The sequence below is a fragment of the Ranitomeya variabilis genome, chromosome 7, assembly GCF_051348905.1.
Source record: "Ranitomeya variabilis isolate aRanVar5 chromosome 7, aRanVar5.hap1, whole genome shotgun sequence".
Taxonomy (NCBI): Eukaryota; Metazoa; Chordata; class Amphibia; order Anura; family Dendrobatidae; genus Ranitomeya; species Ranitomeya variabilis.
In genome coordinates, this window is record NC_135238.1 from 177874105 (window position 1) to 177893918 (window position 19814).

Genomic DNA, 19814 nt, shown 5'->3' on the forward strand with positions numbered 1-19814 from the left:
GGTGCTTGGAGATACAGTAGATTTTCAGTGATCTGATATTGATGAGCTACGCTAAGGATAGGTTATCAATATACACTGCTCCAAAAAATCAAGGGAACACTAAAATACCACATCCTAGATATCACTGAATGAAATATTCTAGTTGTAAATCTTTATTCATTGCATAGTGGAATGTGTTGAGAACAATAAAACCTAAAAATGATCAACGTAAATCACAACTAATATCCCACAGAGGTCTGGAGTTGGAATGATGCTCAAATTCAAACTGGAAAATGAAGTTACAGGCTGATCCAACTTCAGTGGAAATATCTCAAGACAAGGAAATGATGCTCAGTAGTGTGTGTGGCCTCAACGTGCCTGTATGAGCTCCCTACAACGTCTGGGCATGCTTCTGATGAGGCGGCGGATGGTCTCCTGAGGCATCTCCTCCTAGACCTGGACTAAAGCATCCGCCAACTCCTGGACACACTGTGGTGCAACGTGACGTTGGTGGATGGTGCGAGACATAATGTCCCAGATGTGTTCAATCGGATTCAGGTCTGGGGAACGAGTGGGCCAGTCCATAGCATCAATGCCTTCATCTTGCAGGAACTGCTGACACACTCCAGCCACATGAGGTCTGGCATTGTCCTGCATTAGGAGGAACCCAGGGCCAACCACACCAGCATATGGTCTCACAAAGGGTCTGAGGATCTCATCTCGGTACCTAATGGCAGTCAGGCTACCTCTGGCGAGCACATGGAGGGCTGTGCGGCCCTCTAAAGAAATGCCACCCCACACCATTACTGACCCACTGCCAAACCGGTCATGCTGAAGGATGTTGCAGGCAGCAGATCTCTCTCCACGGCATCTCTAGACTCTAAAATTAAATGGAATACATGATCCGCCCTAGTTGCCCAGTTATTTAGATATAATCATTATGTTCACTAAGGCAGACTGGACCATATATAGACAACTGCACTAACATATATCATCAGTCTAAAGCACCGAAAAAACGCAGTCAAAACGTCCACTTAATGCAAAATATACAAAACTTTATTAGAAAATACACGTATACAAATCAGGTATGCAGCATGGCAGGCAGCAATACCAATAAGCCCGCATACACGTCTCTCAGACAAGGACCAGACTAAGGTGCACTCACATAGTAACAGGTTATATAGGACCCATACCTAATATGCACTTGCATCACATAATAGTGCAAAGGACACTCATCATCCTAATGATATACATACCGCAGTGGGGAGTGACAGTGTTCGTGCACCACAATCCGGTCCACCCCGACGCGCGTTTCGGAAGGAGGAGGAAGGTAGTCGCCGAAACGCGCGTCGGGGTGGACCGGATTGTGGTGCACAAACACTGTCACTCCCCACTGCGGTATGTATATCATTAGGATGATGAGTGTCCTTTGCACTATTATGTGATGCAAGTGCATATTAGGTATGGGTCCTATATAACCTGTTACTATGTGAGTGCACCTTAGTCTGGTCCTTGTCTGAGAGACGTGTATGCGGGCTTATTGGTATTGCTGCCTGCCATGCTGCATACCTGATTTGTATACGTGTATTTTCTAATAAAGTTTTGTATATTTTGCATTAAGTGGACGTTTTGACTGCGTTTTTTCGGTGCTTTAGACTGATGACATCTCTAGACTCTGTCACGTCTGTCTCATGTGCTCAGTGTGAACCTGCTTTCATCTGTGAAGAGCACATGGCGGCAGTGGCAAATTTGCCAATAATGGTGTTCTGTGGCAAATGCCAAGCGTCCTGCACGGTATTGGGTTGTGAGCACAACCCCCATCTGTGGACATCGGGCACTCAGACCATCCTCATGGAGTCGGTTTCTAACCGTTTGTGCAGACACATGCACATTTGTGGCCTGCTGGAGGTCATTTTGCAGGGCTCTGGCAGTGCTCCTTCTGTTCCTCCTTGCACAAAGGATGAGATAGCAGTCCTGCTGCTGGGTTCTTGCCCTCCTACGGCCCCCTCCACATCTCCTGGTGTACTGGCCTGTCTCCTGGTAGCGCCTCCGGCCTCTGGACACTACGCCGACAGACACAGCAAAGCTTCTTGCCACAGCTCGCATTGATGTGCCATCCTGGATGAGCTGCACTACCTGAGCCACTTGTGTGGGTTATAGAGTCCGTCTCATGCTACCACGAGTGTGAAAGCACAACCAACATTCAAAAGTGACCAAAACATCAGCCAGAAAGCATTGGTACTGAGATGTGGTCTGTGGTCCCCACCTGCAGAACCACTACTTTACTGAGGGTGTCTTGATAATTGCCAATAATTTCCATCTGTTGTCTATTTCATTTGCACAACAGCATGTGAAATTGATTGTCAATCAGTGTTGCTTCCTAAGTGGACAGTTTGATTTCACAGAAGTTTGATTTACTTGGAGTTATATTCGGTTGTTTAAGTGTTCCCTTTATTTTTTGAGCAGTGTATTAAGCACTAACCAACTTTAATCCTGCACTCTAAACTGCTTACAAATTTAGGATACATTTCTTTATAAAACGTTTTATAACAGAAGAATGTCCCAGTGGATCTTACCATGTAGCGACATAACCCACTGAGTTAAAAGTTTGATTTTTTGTTCTATTATTTAAACCTTTCGATACTATTTCCTGGCAAGAGCAAGGTAAAAAGGTCTGCGATTCAACTAGGAAATGTTCCCATTACGTGGAAACACTGATGTTATCTACATTAACCAACAGGACTGACCTAATGCAGGTTAATCAATCAGAGCAGCAGAAGAGCCAGAAGCCATAGATTCAGAGAGCCGGCCACATAGACTTCTATCGGGTCACCTGCTGTCCTTGTTTTCCATGATGTGATGGACATGCACCACCCCGATGCCTGTCTGCACTGCGCCCACTTCCAGCATACTACGGGCTTCACAAACATACACATCCTGATGAAGGAGGCTCATCGGGGCAGACCTCACGTCGGTCACAAGAGGGACATATTGGTTTCAGAGGCAGTTTCTGCTCTGAAAACGCAGCACAAAGACTCGGCGTGCACATACCGTAAGGACGTCCGTCAGTGACGTCCGTGTCCTGTGATTTTTACGGACAGAACACAAACCCATTATATTCTATGGGGCTGCTCACATATCCGTGTTTTATTGCAGACAGATTAGTCCTCAAAAAAGTCACAAAAACATGTCCGTTCTTGATCCAAGTCACAGATCAAAATTACCTATCCAAGTCTACAGGTCCATGAAAATCACAGATCCCACCCGTGTGCTGTTAGTTCCCATCACTGATGGAAGTCAGACTTTTGAGTAAAAATAAAAGGACATCTCAATGAGGCCTAACACATTTTTGCCAGGATGCACACGTGTGATTATGTCCCTTTCCCTGCAGCCACAAACTCCAATATCAGCCTTTAGGGCCTGAGTATTACACTGTGTACAGAAATCTACGCAATAGATGATGTGGAAGAATTCCAGATCTTTGGTTTAAAATGTCTGAAAAGAGTGGAGCGGCCATCTCCCTCCACACAGACATCTGTACAATCCCCTCTCCATTATGTATCCTACAAGAAAGCGAGGAGAAGCGTGTGACTGCAGCCCGGCGCGCCCCCCGCACAGTTCACACCTCGCCCCTACCCTGATGGCGCTGTTGCTAGGCTCTCTACTATACCAGTGTCCTGGTTTTACCTTCACTTAAAGCTGAACCTTCACTCCAAAATAGAAGACGGGAACTAAAAACTCATTGTACTTTATGGTCGTTTGCAGTATTAGGACTACTTTATGTGGCTTTGGTTCTACGGATGACGTGCGAAAAGACACTTGAGACGAGCTAAAAAGCATTAGTGTAAAGCGTCGCAGGACGGCCGAGGTGCAACAGACGAAAACCAAGCCAGACAGCAGGTCGCAGGGATTTTTAAACGATGGTTAAAGGGCACTTGGTTGTGTAACTAAACCTGTTAGGCTGTGTTCATACGTTGCGTTTTGATGCGTTTTTTTCCTTAGGCAAAACTTGCTCTCTTGGCAGTAAGAAACTTGCCTCAAAAAAGCAGGTTTGCTGCATTCTTTTTAGCATTTTTTACAGTGTTTTTGTCAGGGTACATTTGTCTCTTGTGCTGCTGATATATAAAAATGTGAAATAAAAAAAAAAAAAAAAGGATTCTACTTCATCAGGATTTGGCAAATAAAACGCAGCAAACACTGATACATGCATTCTTGTAGTGTTTTTTGCACCACCCATTGCTTTCAATGGGTGAAAAAGTGCCTAAAGAAATGACATGCTGCATTCTGCAAAAACCAAGGTTTCCACAAAATATGGAGGACAAAAAAAAAACCAAAGCTGCGTGCATGAGATTTCGGAAATCTCATACGCTTTGCTGCTACTGTAAAAAAATTAATGAAATGAAAAATTTGCATAAAGAAAGCTGAAAAAATGCAACGTGTGAACATAGACTAAGTCTGCAAAACTGTGCCGATATCTGCAGCAGAAGGAGTCACTTTATCCTCCTTTGCAGGTAGACTAGAGGGGACAAGCAGGCGGTCCCCTCTGTGCTTGGAGGCCCTGGGCAGATGCCCGGTCTGCCCCCTCATGATGCTGGCCTTGTACGTTTTTTGAGGCAGCCACAAAAGCGTTGTCTACCAAGCTGTTCTGTCCACCTTAAAAAAGATGGAGACTAGACGAGTACAAAGTAACTCCATCTGCCCCATTCTGTAGATTGGCAACATCAAGTCTTCCAGCTGAATCCCTTTTTAAAAGACAAAAATACCAACATAAGAGCTCAGAATAGAGCACTCAGCACAGTATGACTGTGAACCAAGACTTTTTTGGATGCTACCGGTCTCTAGTTGGCTCAGCCTGGCTTAGACCTTGTTCACACGTAGCAAAAACATTGCGTTTTTTTTCCTGCATATTTTTTCAAGGTGACCATGCCATAATGCGCAATAATATTGTGGGTTTTTTTATCCATTTCCTTCTTTATTGGATCCATATTTGAAGCATAGTTTACTTTTTTCATTTTTTTTGTACAAAAATGTTGATTCTGCACTTAAAAACGCAACTTTCTTTTAATGTGGTTTATTTTCAGACTATCCAAGAAAAAACTACCGTGCATAAAAAAAAAAAACACAGTTCAACAGCATCTTTTGGGCATGTGATTTCTAGAAATCACAATTAAATGCAGGTTTTCTGTGCACCAAAAAAAAAAATGCAATGGAAAAAGCGTAGCATTACTCTACGTGGGAACATGGGCTTACAAATTGCCTGCAGATAACTACAGCGGTCGTATCTGGCCACTAGATTGCAAGCGCCAATGGACACAACCAGCATGTAGAATGTAGCAAGACAAACCTGAAGACACAGTCCGGCTCATCTTTATAAACACAATTAATAAGAGAAATGTGACTTCATGGTATGTGCTACATAAACAGGGCACACAGGTGGCAGCAATTATCGGGCTGCACAATGCCAAGTACACAAGGCCTGGCAGCGCGGATGTCTTCAGTGCGGTATTCAGCTGTCACATATTATATATCACACTCCTCCGCCCCTCGGTTTTATTCTGCTACGAGCAGAAATCGGGAATGGAGAATAGGAAACTCTGACCCTGCTCTAAATTCCACAAAGGGAAGGAGCCCGGAGCCTGAACAGATCACTGGCGATCTCACTGAAAAGATCTGATAATCCAATGTTACGTGCTTTACCGCTACCATTACAAGGAGTACCTTCCATGTATAGGAGGCTAAGTGGAGACGCAGTTCAAAGTTGCCAACTTGATTTTTTATTTTTTTCTTGACAATTTGTCCAAAAAATTATGTACACATTGGGAAAGCATAATAACTAGTTATGATTATCAGTGACACGTCTACAGTAGTGATGAGCGAGAGTGATCGTTACTCGAGTTTTCTGAGCATTCCCGGGTGTTCTCGGAATATCTTGGATATTAGATTATGTTTGTGTCCCCACAGCTGCATGATTTGAAGCTGTTAGACAACCTGAACACATGCAGGGATTGCCTGTTTGTTAGGGAATCCCGTCATGTATTCAGGCTGTCTAGCAGCTGCAAATCATGCAGCTATGTGGACTCAAACAATCTCCGAGCACATCCAAATACTCAGAGATCACCCGAGCATGCTCGGAAAACTCGAGTAACGAGCATACTCGCTCATCACTAGTCTACAGGTCATAATTATGATATGAAGACATTATCTGCATTCACTATAACTTGTAAAGTGGGGAAATAATCTGTATAAGTTTCTTCAACTTAAAAAAAAAAAAAAATCTTAAAAAACTTTTTTACAGACAGAGCAAAAAAAAAAGCCCCATTTTTACAGACGGTCCTGGAATTTCTGGACTGTTGGCAACCCTGGCGCACTTGGTCTCTGCAATGTCATACTCTACAGCCATAGACACACTGTGCTACAGAATAAGAACAAGTTCAGAACTAGAGGATAACGTGCAGATTCTTGGAGGTTCGAACTCCCAGAAAGCCTGTTATCATTGTTCTGGAGCCAAAAGAATGGGGCATTGAAGCCTTGTTCTGAATGGAGCAGAAATGTGCATGTACGGCTTCTGCTCCATTCATTGTCCATGGGACAGAAAGAAAAAGAGTGCAGTACTGGCAGTCCCATAGAAAACGATTGGAGCAGAGACCTTGCATGCGCACATCTGCTCCATGCAGAATGGAGTTGTGGGGCACCATCCTTAGGGTTCCAAAGCCACAATCTCAGGATCATTGGGATCCCTAAATTAAGACCCCTAGTGAAAAGCACGTTAGTCAATACCCAATGGATAGGATATAACTTGATGTTTATGGGTAAGGGGGTGTATCTGAAATACCCGGCAGTGGCCACTAAAGTTTTGATGGAGCTGCTGTGTTCCGGCAGCATCTGAGAACTTTCATCAAGAGCTGATGTCGCACCCCCACGGGTCCTTTGGATAGGCCATCAATAAAGAGAAGTAGGGGCCAACATCTTTAAGCCTCATTCAGACATCATTAACCCATGGGACTGTCCATGTGTCTGTCTTTTGTTGCAAACTGAGAGGCGCTAAAAACAGACGCATGACCAATTGTCAAAAGTTGACCGAATGCAAGCTTCTAGGCCCGAGAAAAAAATGTTCTGACGGCTTCATTGTGCTTGATCGGTTTTCATTTAGAATATTTTAACAATTTCATATTTTCCATAGGTAAAAAAAAATTGATGACAAACGTGTGGTATAAACAGGCACGCACACCATACACAGATGAAAATTGCTAAATTATTTATTTTTACATGCAAGGAAAAATTGGCGTCTGAATGAGGCCTAAGGAGATAATACTTCTGTCCCGTTACTAAACCCTATTATAGGAAGTGAGCGTCTCCTCTTATGAATACAACGGCCAATAAATCATACCTAATCTGAAGGTGCCACAAACGCATCCCCGACCGCCAGGCTAAATGTACAATACATAAGATAGTGAAAAGAAGAGGGGCTCAATAATAAAAATAAATAATATGACAAAACCCTCAAGAGCCCTCAGTGATACATTACTTCTCAATGATAACAATAGACAGCCATCATTCAAGTGTGGAACGGCCGGCTCATCCCACTACAAATCCATTAATATCTTGTAATCACCACGTTACAGTAAAACAAGGTGCCTTGATCTCCTGTAATTACACACTGGACACATATATGTGCTGCTCTGCGCTATACCCCATCTATAAAAATCCAGGATAGCGGCTGTGTACACAAAAAATATACAGACAATGGTGCACAGCATGCAACCGTGCCGCCGATCTTAGATCATCCTTTTCCACCCGCGGTGGATCCAATAATATGTTTATGAATGCACTTATTTACTTAAAGGGAAACGCTGAGTCAGCCATCTATTCATCACACCATCTGTGCTCACATTTTAGGTGATTGGTCTAACGACATTATCTTGTCTGAGCACAGACAACACTACTAATGGTGCATGAAATGTCACTTTTTGCGGGCAAAGGCAGTACCTGTTCTACCTCTACTGGGACCAGTTATATCAGCTGTCCGCCTGACAATTATCCAGCTGCTGGGACTACGGCCTCACTCAGACATCAGCGATTTTTCTCAAAAACAGCAGATTTTCTTCAGCGTTTGGTCAAAGTGTCGATTTTGCCATCAGTATTTCTTTAGTGATTACTCGTATGCAAACAAAATGATTTGAAAAAACTTCTACGCATCAGGGCTCGTTCACACGACTATTTTTGGTCCGAGTGCTGACTGTGAAAAAAAACGGACTAATGTTATTCAATTGGGGCAGTGCAGATGAGGCATTTTTTGCTGACCGAATCTGTATGAGAAATGCAAAAAAACAAATAATGGAAGCGTGCACTAGTTTCTTTAGTAAATTGGATGAAACTCGCCCATTGGAGTCTTTAGGTGAGCAAAAAAACAAAAACTGCCATACGGAGCCTCAGTACAGCATCTGGTTTTTTTTTTCGGATAAGTTGCCATTCCGGAATATAGGAAACTGCAAATGGTCTTGTAAAATTATTAATAGCTGCTGTGAAAAAATGAATTGAATACGGATAACGAGAAGAAAAAAAAAATAAAATAAAATAAAAATCGCCCGTTTTCTGGATGAAACTCTGAATGATTTTATTTCTATGCTCGTGTGAACCCAACCATACAATATTAATCACGGACAGCAGACTACTGCCATCCGAACATGGTTAGGGGCTGCTAAATAGGAGAAGGTTACAAAAATTAAAAGTTGTCTCGTCCATGAAAAACAGATGACACTCACTGATGAAACTATTTATACATGAGAATATAACATCTCAATGTGGCGATGGGAGTAAGCTGAAATGTAGCATGCCAATTTCTTTTATCCTACACTTTACGATCCACATACGCAATGTATACGTTTGCAATCTTCAGGCTCTGTTCACATCCTTTGTATGTATCCTTGATCCTTTGTATGTATTATAAGGAATGTGTGTATGGGGGGGGGGGGGGGGGGGGGGTAAGATTTATGGCCCATATCCAGTAATGGAGGAATTGTGTCTTTACGCTATTGCCCATCTAAACAGGTTGGAAATCACCCAATGAACTGGTAAAACGCTCGCTCATCAGTTCAAATCTTTTTAAGCCAGTTTACAAATTATTATCGGCACCAGATTATCCGGTCCCTGCCATGGCAGGAGGTAACGTGACTACAAGTATGTGATTTGCATTCTTCTGGACACATTCCAACTAGACGTGTCTGACTTCACTTAATACAACTGTATTGAGCGAGGCTGTGCACATCTAGTTGGCACGTGACCGCATGCATGCAAATCGCATACTCGTAGTCATGCACTCGCTGCTGGAGGCTCCTCATAGTGTGCGATCAGAAAGTGACTGCAGACTTAAAGCCTAAGGCTGGACAATCCCTTTAAAGCAGATCTGTCACCAGATTTCGCACTACAAACAGCATACATTATTGAATACGATCTCCTAGTCCTGATGAGGCTTGCACTCATAAAATGTTGATTTTAAAAGATGTCTGAAAAACAAAACAAAATGATGCAGCCATTCTAACATGGATTTTCAAAGTAAGTACACCAGCCTCATTAGGTCTAAAATATCTATTTAATAATGTATGGAGATGGTTTTGTGAAATCTGACTTCGTTAAAGCAACTGCATGGTGAGAATCACATGCTACACATATTCTTGTATTCATAAAGCAATTGAGTATGGTGGCCCTTGCAGCCATTATTAGCCAATAGCAGGAGCACTAGTATAATGGCCTTGTAGGATCCAGGAGCACTAGTATAATGGCCTTGTAGGATCTAGGAGTGCTGATGAGCGGGTTTATTTGTTATGGAGCGCACATACTTCCTGTGTAACGCTCTGCAGCCGGCATTGTGTAGGAGAGCATTGTACAGCAGGCTACATGGTTATACAGAATCATAAAAGCGTTCACACTCGCCCCACCTGCTTTTGCATTTGGCTGTACATAATGTGCGGGTAATGACCTTGGAGAAGTTTCCTCGATATTCAGCGTAATCCTGCGGCTGCTGTGCGGTTTGGATTCAGCGCTGTGAGAAGTTTCTTGATGTTACTGGAGGATTTTACCCATATAGGTACATGTGTATCCATACTGGGGTCTGTCATTGTGCTTTACGTACTTCCTATAAGGGTATGTGCACACTGGCACCATTTCTGCATCTATTGGCAGGAAAAACACATAGTAAAATAAGTGCGTTTTGACGCTTTTTTTTGCGCAGATTTTTCCCCACTCATTAGTATGGGTGAAATCTGCAGCAAAAACGCTGAAAGAATTGACATGCTGCAAATTTATTTCTGCAACGCGTGCATGAGACATCAGGATCCTCATTTACTTTGCTGGCATCAGAAAACCAGTCAGGATTTAAGGGGAAAAAAACTGTGCATAAAGAAACACAACAAATTCGCAATGTGTGCGTACAGACTAACCAGGCACAATTCTGATCATATTTAAACATTTATATTTACAGACAATTACAGACACAGGGGAGACTGAGCGCTGGACCTGGGGAGAGTGAGTAATAAAAATTTGATCACATATTACATATCATGGTGTGAAAAAAATGCAGTTGATAAAACAGTTTATAGCCTCATTCACACACTGTGTTTAAACACGTACTTGAGAAAAAGGGACGGTTGTCAGTGTTTTGGATCAGTGTGTCATCAGGGTTTATATCCACTTTTATCATCTGTGTTTTTCACAGGTGGATAAAGAAATAAATGACAAAGCTTTTCCTATCTTTTGCAGTGTTAATCCCAGACTGGACATGGACTGTACACTGACGCCATCCGTGTGCTGTACCTGATTTTCACGCACCCATAGACTTTTATCGTTACTTTTCATCCGTGATGCCGGAAAAAAAAAAACGGACATGTGAATTGCACCATAGATTATAACTGGTACGTCTTCCGTCCATGAAAAACAGGGCCTGTTGAAAAATCTAGAATGCGAAACGCGCGTCTGGGGGTGCTGAGAGAGGTGGGGTTGTTATCCCTGATGACCGCTATGGGTAAGCATGAACCTTTGAAAACTGTGAGATGTTACTGATGTGGCTAAGTCTGTACACGTATACTGTTACTCACGTTACTATTAACCCTGTGGGTTTTCCTATTGATGTGACATTGGTTTATGTCTTTTGCCCTCAGGATGTATTGTAACACCCCCCCCTAACTTGGCTACCGTTATATCTCCTCCTCATTGTCCTCCATTCTTTGTATAGTGCATACAACATATATGTGCACTTTTTTAATAGTGTTTACATTGATATATTGTTACATTTGTTTAATTAATAAAATGTCATATATTTTTATATAATTATGCCATTGTGGACTCTTTTGCTCCGCTTTTTTGTGCTAAAATTACTATTGACAATGTATGAAGAAAAACGGATAATATACTGATGATAAGTATGGGATTTTTTTTTGTGCACTGATAGACTTGAATGGAGTCTCATCCGAAATATAGAAAAGAATAGTGTAGGATAATTTTTTTTCACATGGACTCATCTGAAAGCACTCGATGCACGTATAATCCCCTCCACTGAACGAGCCCTGAAGAACCCAGCCACAATTACCTCTGCAGAGGAGACCATCCATCTCAGAGGGGTTGTCAGTCCACAAACTTTTGCTGTCCGTTTCAGCTGTACTTTACCAGCAGCTGTGAAAAACACGACTGCAGATATCTTGGGTGTCACTGCTACTAAGGGCTGGTTCACAAAAGTGTATATATAAAAAAAAAAAAAAGTTCAGAATTTTTTTTTTTTTTTTTTTAACAAGCAGCAGCTGTTAATCATTTCTAAGACCATTCAGGCTATGTGCACACGATATATCCACGCATATCCGCAGCTGCGGGTCCGCAGCAGTTTCCCATGAGTTTACAGTACAGTGTAAACCTATGGGAAACCGAAAACGCTGCGCCCATGCTGCGGAAAAAAACGTGCAGAAACGCAGCGGTTTACATTCCGCAGCATGTCAATTCTTTCTGCGGAATCCGCAGCGGTTTTACACCTGCTACATAATAGAAAACCGCAGGAGTAAAGCCGCCGTGGAATCCACAGAAAAACCGCGGTAAATCTGCTATAAATCCGCAGGAAAGACGCGGTGTTTTTGTCCTGCGGATTTATCAAATCCGCTGCGGAAAAATCTGCAGTGGACCATTCTACGTGTGCACATAGCCTCACAGTTTCCCATGTTAGAAAACTCTAATTTGTCAGTAAAAAACTAATGCTATTCTGTTTTTCATGCACCCAAAGACTTGAATGAGCGAGTCTCATCGGATACTGACTTTTTTTTTTTTTTAAACACACATGCAGATTCAGATTTGGTCATGTAAAAAAAAAAATATTGCTCATTTGCACTACCCTATTGGATAACATTGATCCGAGTGACTTTTGTTTTGTTTTTTTTCACAGACCGCACTTGGACGGAAAATATGGTTGTGTGAACGAGTCCTAATTAAAGATTGTTCACATTGAGTCTTTTATTGCTGAGGTCTAGGAGCAGAAATTGGATTTTAGAGAGTTTCCACTCAGTTTTGGCTCCAAAAACCAAGCAAAAAGACTCAAGGCCTCTTAATGAATCAAAAGTTGGATGAGTGGCGTGCAGCTCATCATCAATATTACTCCAGTCCCTGCTGGAGTAAGATTCCTGGTGTAGGGAATGCTATCACTCGTCATGAATTTCACAAGCGGCGGTACCACGAACCTCACCTTGGTTCTGCCCACTTTGTTGGAGCTGGGCGAAAATGGCGTAAGAACGCCAAGACTCATAGTGTTAGCACGGCTGCGCCAAAATTATGCGAATTTAAAAAGATTTTTTTTATATTGAAATACTAATGTAAAAGCTTTGATGAATTGGACCCTATGTGTGAATGTGCCTTTGACAAGGAGGTGCTGCTCTACAATGTGACTTGCTATTCTTTAGGGAGAAACCCCCTTTTTATCAAGTAGTTGCTGCTATGGAGGGAGATGGTGCACACGACTGCAGGTGACAGTCAGTCATTAATAGTTCTGTACAGGAATATTCACCCAGACTAGGAAACCTAAGGTGACGGCCACCGCTTGATACACTTGTACGACTTCTGGACTCGGACATACAGACCAACAGAAAATTGCTGACTCAAGATGAGAAAACTGCCTCCTAATCTCATTTTCTACATTCCGCTGACAGTCTAAAAAGCCAAAAACAATAATATCCAACTAATGTGTAAGAACAAGGCTGCAGACGAGCAGCGTTATAGACGCCGAGTCAGATGATGCAGTACACGTCAGTAATCCGATGGCACGCGGCCGTCCATTATCCACTATAGAAGATAGATCCAAATAGTGAATGTCAGATCTGATCAGAGACGGAAAAATATATTTTATTGGAGTCAAAAAGTTCAGAAATCACATTTTGGGCCTTGCTGGTGACTTGCCTCACCTTTGAATGAATGTTTTCTCACCACCAGCGAGGCCGAGATTTACTGCGCAGATACAGATACCAGGTGTTCTTCCTCTGATGTCTGGATGGAAACCATGACAGCAGCGGAGGATTCAGCCGTGATCCCCAATTAAGTGTCGCATGAGGCACAAGGTAACAGAGCACACGTCCGGTGTCTGGCGTGGAACTAAACCTGCAATGTGGTTAAAGGGATGGTCTACTACAGGACAACCTCAACTTAATCAACTCAGGACCCTAAATAAACCCAGTGAGGCCGCGCATCGGCTGCAGCCATTTCAGCAGAGCAGACGTCCACCCTGCGGCCTGCACCTGACATCACGTCACTCTCTGGGAACAGCGGCACCGACATCACCGGAGAGGCGCCGCTACGGGAGGTGAGTATACACGGTTTGTATTTAATTGGGGTCATTAATGTCTGATCAGTCAGGGTCCAACACCCGGCAGCCCAAGCGATCAACTGTTACCTGCTCTGCTGGCCAGAAATACTCACTTGTGGACGCACTTCAGGTAGTGGCCGCCACAGGGGCCTACACATCCACCTTCTATTGATTTGAATAGGGGGCAGATGTGCAGTACCCAGCCGCGGCCACTACCAGAAGATGGTCAGCTCCGCATGTGAGTATTTCTGGCCAGCAGCACAGATGACAACTGATCAGTGGGGGGTGTCGGGTGTCAGACCCTGACCGATCAAACATTAATGACTATCCTACGGATATTTAATCAGTGCTAAAGTAGTGGACAGCCTCTTTACGCAGGGTTCAGACAGTATAAAAATGTCAGTTTTGCATCTAGAAATGTTCTTTTATAGTCTTCTTCCCCATCAGAATGTCATCCAGATGTCAGTTTTATATTTCTGTATGGTGTCCGCTTTATACATCAAAAATTAAAAATATAATAATGGGTTTAAAAAACACAGTTTTGTGAAAAATAATAATTGCAATACGAATGGTAACCTGAATGTGATGCTTTTTTTTACGCAACCATTGGCTTATGATGGGACTGTGTAATCAATGTAGCACATGCTGCGATCTTTTACACACTGGACATCGGTCCCCATGTAAAAATATTTATGTGGACTAAGACAGACGGCGTGCACCGGTCCGTGTGCTGTCTCTGAACGGGTGTACAAACAGACAACACAGAACGAGACCTTATACCAGACTTGTGAATACCTGGATAGGAGCTAATCTTCAATGAATGTACAAGCAGACAAATCTATAATCTGCCCGATCAGCACTACGGCGAAGACTGAATGTAGAGAAGGAGGGATGGTGACAAAGTGAAATCCTCCTTTACTACCACATACGAGAATTATTAATGGATAAACTTGTAAACTATAAAAATAAATATCAATGGACAAAATGGCTTAAATCCGGCCTCCCAGTTATGCCAAACAGGTAGGATCCCAGACAAGGAAACAGGGACAGCAAGTATAGTATATTATTAGTTTTTTTTTTTACTTTGTATGCTGCGATTTATCTTAGATTCTTGCAGCAAAGAAATTTTAGGAGAGATTCACTTGCAGCCGGACCAGGAATTGTGGCCGCTATATGTGATTGGGCAGGATGCCTTATCTTGTGCATTTTGTGCCACAGATGTAATTTCATTCATGTGTAATCTTGCATATAAAATAATTTTCCTTAGCAATATCCACTAAACACAGACATAGTAATAATTAAGAGAAACCTATACATTCTAAGGATGCAGTCAGGCGGTTGTCTAAATCAAACAGGGATCGGACCGAAGTGTACAGACTGGCAGGTAGCTCTACCGGCCCAAGCCGAACAGCTGCATAGAAATACATGAAGCAGTCAAAGGTAGCCATAGACTTTACAGTGTATTTCGATGTGCTGATTTCAGGCCATCAATGAACCATAACAAGCCCCACGCGACCGCATACAAGTCCTTTGGAGCATGCTTACTCACCTATTTACCCAGGCTGACAACGTTGGGGACAGAACAATCGCTACTACGAACATTCTGTCCCCACAGTATATCTTTGTCGGCAGCACATTCCCTGTTCACACAGTATGATGTGCTGCCGATATTTTTTTTTTTTCATTTTTGCCGGCATTAACAATCCAATCTCCTGACAAATTCTCATTTTGCTCTTTTGTGGTGATTATCATCATGTTTACACAGGTCAATCATTGGGAATGAGATCTCCTGCATGGAAGAGAGGATTAGTTCAAAGCGTCAATAAGTGAGTAATCGGCTCTCTTTAATGCTGCCAGTTATGGTAGATGGCTGCTCAAACACGGAAAACACTCTGGCCAAGATCTTGACACCTTTTGCTCCTAGGCTCAGAGTTTGGACACCTACCCACCACTCCACGTCACTAGGTCACAGGTGAAATTCTTTAAGTGTGCTTATAAAGCATTGTTCATAGCAGCACATTGTATGATGTAAACCAAACATCTGCTGCCGAGAACAATGATATTCTATGATCACAGGACGATCGATCAGGGCGCAGTCAGACGGCTGTATAAATCGGACTGAGATCGAACTGCGATGCAGACTGGCCGGCAGCTCTCCCAACCCGAGCGTGACCGCTTCATGTATTTCTATGCAGCCGTCATGCTCAGCCTGTCCGATCTGATGTTGTGTTGACATATGAAAACCGACGCCATGCTCCACTGAATGCCATAGACTATATAAATGCAGCATGAAAAAAAATGAAAGGCAGAGAAAATTTTGTTTTCACAACTGTTTTTAAATGCTATGGTTTGGAATTCCTTACGCATATACCGTAATATTTATATAGTTCTTTTCTTTCTGATAAAGAAAAAATATTGTGATAATACAAGAAACCATTAAAAAACATACAAAGAAAAAAAAACGTCTAAAAAAAGAACGTCGCTGGTGCAACTTACACCTAAGACTGGATTCAAACATTCAGAAAACACGATGATAACTGGATCGGCCATCAGTCTTCTCACCCAAACTCAACATTCCACGATCAGGAGAGCTTTGTCCTTGCTCGGACTGCGTCTCACAGACATCCAAGCTTGGCTTAGGTCGGATTCACACATCCGAGTGTCATGTCCGAGTACGGACTACAGTGCACGGAGCGGCTGTGGGTCTCCCGGCCTGAACGATACAACGTCATAAGTGCCTACAAGGCTGCTGAATTCAGGACAGGAGACCCACGGCCGGTCAGTGAATCACGGTCCGTGACAAACGGATGTGTGAATGCGCCTAATAGTCAATAGCAGAGGCCTTATGCGCAACACACTACAGGCCACGGATATATGCAGCGGGAAAACAAAAAATCACAATGTATCCCACTCATGAGAGGCAGCGCCATACACTATACACCAATACAGAGTGGTATGAGTATACAGTGCTCATAGCGTATACTTTTTATATCCCTTTCTTCTATGGAATAGTACTATAGATTATCACATTATTCTATACATCTTGGGTACCCCAGAGTCACAAAGGGACACTTTTTTGGCCTCCATAGGGTAAAAGGATCCCTACTGATATGTTTAGAGTGTATACTGGCAGCGTCTCCCAGAGGTAAACCATGATGTGAGAACTTCCTAAATGTTTGAGGCCTTCCCATGTATACTGTCAGACATGATCCCCCATGAGATAACATTGGGTAGAGAGATTCACAACTGCACGCCGAACTGGATAGTTGCCTTAGCTACCGTATGATGCCTAAAGAATATATGTCCGACCGGGCAGGAGCGTATGCATGGGGGTCCACTTTTACCCTGGAAAGCAGATATTAGATAATTTACATCTCTTATGTAAATGATGTGCCATATAAAAAAAAATATGCCGCAGCACATGTGAAGCAAAATGCATGTTGAACGCGAGACAGAATAAATCAGAGAGTTAGTTCTAACATATTCAAGACCATGCACAGAATAATGGGCTTTCATAGCAAATATTTACAGCAATCTGCATTCCTCCGCTCCCACGGATGCGTACAAAAGCATTGTGCTCACTTCATACTTTTTATGGAATTGTTCTTTTAACAATGAGCAAATGGAGCAGTGTAGAAAGCCCAGGGGACACAAGCATATCCCAGCCCCCATATGTACACACACCAGCCCAACCTATACAATATCCTGCAAATAAAATATTTATACTAATAATATACAGCAGAAAAACACAATATTTATAATCCATAAATGTAGCAATATACACTCGGTGCCACTTCGTATAAACACAGATTTACCCAGAGAGAATGGGTCATCTGCCAAGGGGAGAAGAATCATATGGAGCATGATATTGCACAGTGACAGCATTGATTGGGTGAATACTGGGAGTATAAAGTCATTACCATTAATGTGTATAGGAAAAAATAACCCAGTAAGATCTAGAATTCTTGCTTCATATCACATTATAGGAAGGTGTCACACACCGCTTACCTTCTATGGCTATAACATGCTCCCGGATTTGGTTCTGCAGCGCAGGTTCATCGAGTCGCTCCAAGAGTTCATATATTGAGTAGATGTTGGGGTGCACAGATTCAAATCGCTGGATTTCAGCCCGAATGGCGGCCGAGTTGGCCAGCTGCTGCTGGTAGTTCATCTTTCCAAGGCTGAGGAGGGCCTCACATATCCAGCCTGGGGGTGCAATGTGATATATGTAGGGTAGATATCAAGCAGAGTGCCAGGGGGCAATGATCGGGAGGGGAGAGGGGTTAGAAAGGACCAGTAAACACAATTATAAAAGCAGACAGCCAGGATAATGCCCAATATCCTATAAAACAGGACATTGAAACTGTAGCTGTGAAGGAGGAATTAGGAATACAAAGTCCTGAGAATGGTTGTGACAGCTGAGGTATACAGGACACATGCTACATATACAGTAAGGTCATATGAGGGGCATGGCTGCAATATGACAGACGTCTAATCATCTGGAACTGTACAATACAGACAGATCTGGAAGATCGAATCCAAGGCAGCTCTGCTAAAGTGATGCACATGGATAACAATTACCTGATGGAGGCCAGTGATGAAGATGTGGTCCAGGATATCTCAACTGGTACTGCAAAATGACAGTATACAGGGAGGGGGGCAAAAAAGAGAATATGAATGAGAGTAGGACCTATCTTATGGAAGGTACACTGAGTGTCGGGAAAAGAGATGAATATGTATTGGGGAGGGAACCAGATGAATGGCAACAGGGAGGGCAAGGAGAGGGGGTCATCTGATGGAGACCACCAAAGAGGAGTGGTAGGAGGAAGAACAAGAGTCACTGATGGAACCGGGGAAGCTGGGGTGTTCAGAGACGATCAGGGCTGTAAGAGGCTTAGGGGACGTTGGGTATATGGGGGTGATCCAGTAGAGCGTTGGGGGTATGGGGGTGATCCAGTAGAACGTTGGGGTTGATCCGATGGAACGTTGGCTGCAGAGAGGATGATTGGATGGAACGATGAATGTATAGGGGTGATCGGGTAGATCCCTAGGTGATGGAAGTGACCTAATAGAACGTTGGTTGTATGAGGGTGATCCGCTGGAACGTTGGCTGTGCTCCGATGGAAGGCAGGGTGCACTATGGAAAGCACGGGCTGCAGCCGGCAGGAGGAAGCAGTCTCGATCTTTCAGCTTTCCGTGCTGCTGTGAGCACAGCCTGTCCGTGACTCCGGGTGCGGACTGTCTCCGGTAAGTGGCCGAGCACCCAGTACCGCTTACCCGGCTGTGTCTTTCTATTCCCTGCAAGACGGTGTCCTGATCCTGCTGTGTTTTCCTCTCTTCCTCCGTGAGTCTCTTCCCTTCGCTTCTCCTCCTCCTCCTCTCAGCCTCTCCTTCCTGTCTCCTCCCCCACACTCGGAGGGTCTCCTGCAGCACTGACACTGGAGCAGTCACTCAGCAGACTCTCACTAAGCTCCTCATCTATTCTGTACCGTGGGATCTTCACACTATAGGACAACCCTGTATGTATGGACTGGATCTCCACTCACAATGAAAGCTGGATTCAAGGGATTTTTAATAATTGTCTTTTAAGACATATTAATTGCACATGCTATAAAAGTGTAATGGGGAGAGGGGATGGAGTATGACATCTGAGCCCGGACAGACGCTCTGTTTTACCTTAAAAAAAAATGGCGGCCCTCGAAAGGAAACTAAAAACTAAAAGGACCCCACAATATACACTGCTCAAAAAAATAAAGAGGACACTAAAATCCCATATCCTAGATATCACTGACAAATATTCCAGTTATAAATCTTTATTCATTACGTAGTGGAATGTGTTGGGAACAATAAAACCTAAAAATGATCAACGTAACTCACAACTAATATCCCACGGAGGTCTGGAGTTGGAATGATGCTCAAAATCAAAGTGGAAAATTAAATTACAGGTTGATCCAACTTCAGTGGAAATGCCTCAAGACAAGGAAATGATGCTCAGTAGTGTGTGTGGCCT

At 43.2% G+C, this 19814-nt stretch overlaps 1 protein-coding gene across 4 annotated transcripts in view; it reads right to left on the reverse strand.

Annotated features, from left to right (window-relative positions):
* Positions 1–19213, reverse strand: part of AGAP1 (ArfGAP with GTPase domain, ankyrin repeat and PH domain 1) — a 450161-nt gene extending 430948 nt beyond the window's left edge. Inside the window, exons 1-3 of one of the 4 annotated variants that reach the window (XM_077272358.1) lie at positions 19082–19165; positions 18386–18434; positions 17813–18010 (exon numbers count right to left, since the gene is read on the reverse strand). In XM_077272358.1, coding sequence (XP_077128473.1) covers positions 17813–17975 — 163 coding nt within the window. In that variant the 5' untranslated portion in view covers positions 17976–18010; positions 18386–18434; positions 19082–19165. Of the gene's footprint in view, positions 1–17812; positions 18011–18385 lie in introns of all 4 variants that reach the window. The other 3 variants (XM_077272359.1, XM_077272360.1, XM_077272361.1) reach the window with 3 other exon arrangements.
* Between the last annotated feature and the right edge of the window lie 601 nt (positions 19214–19814).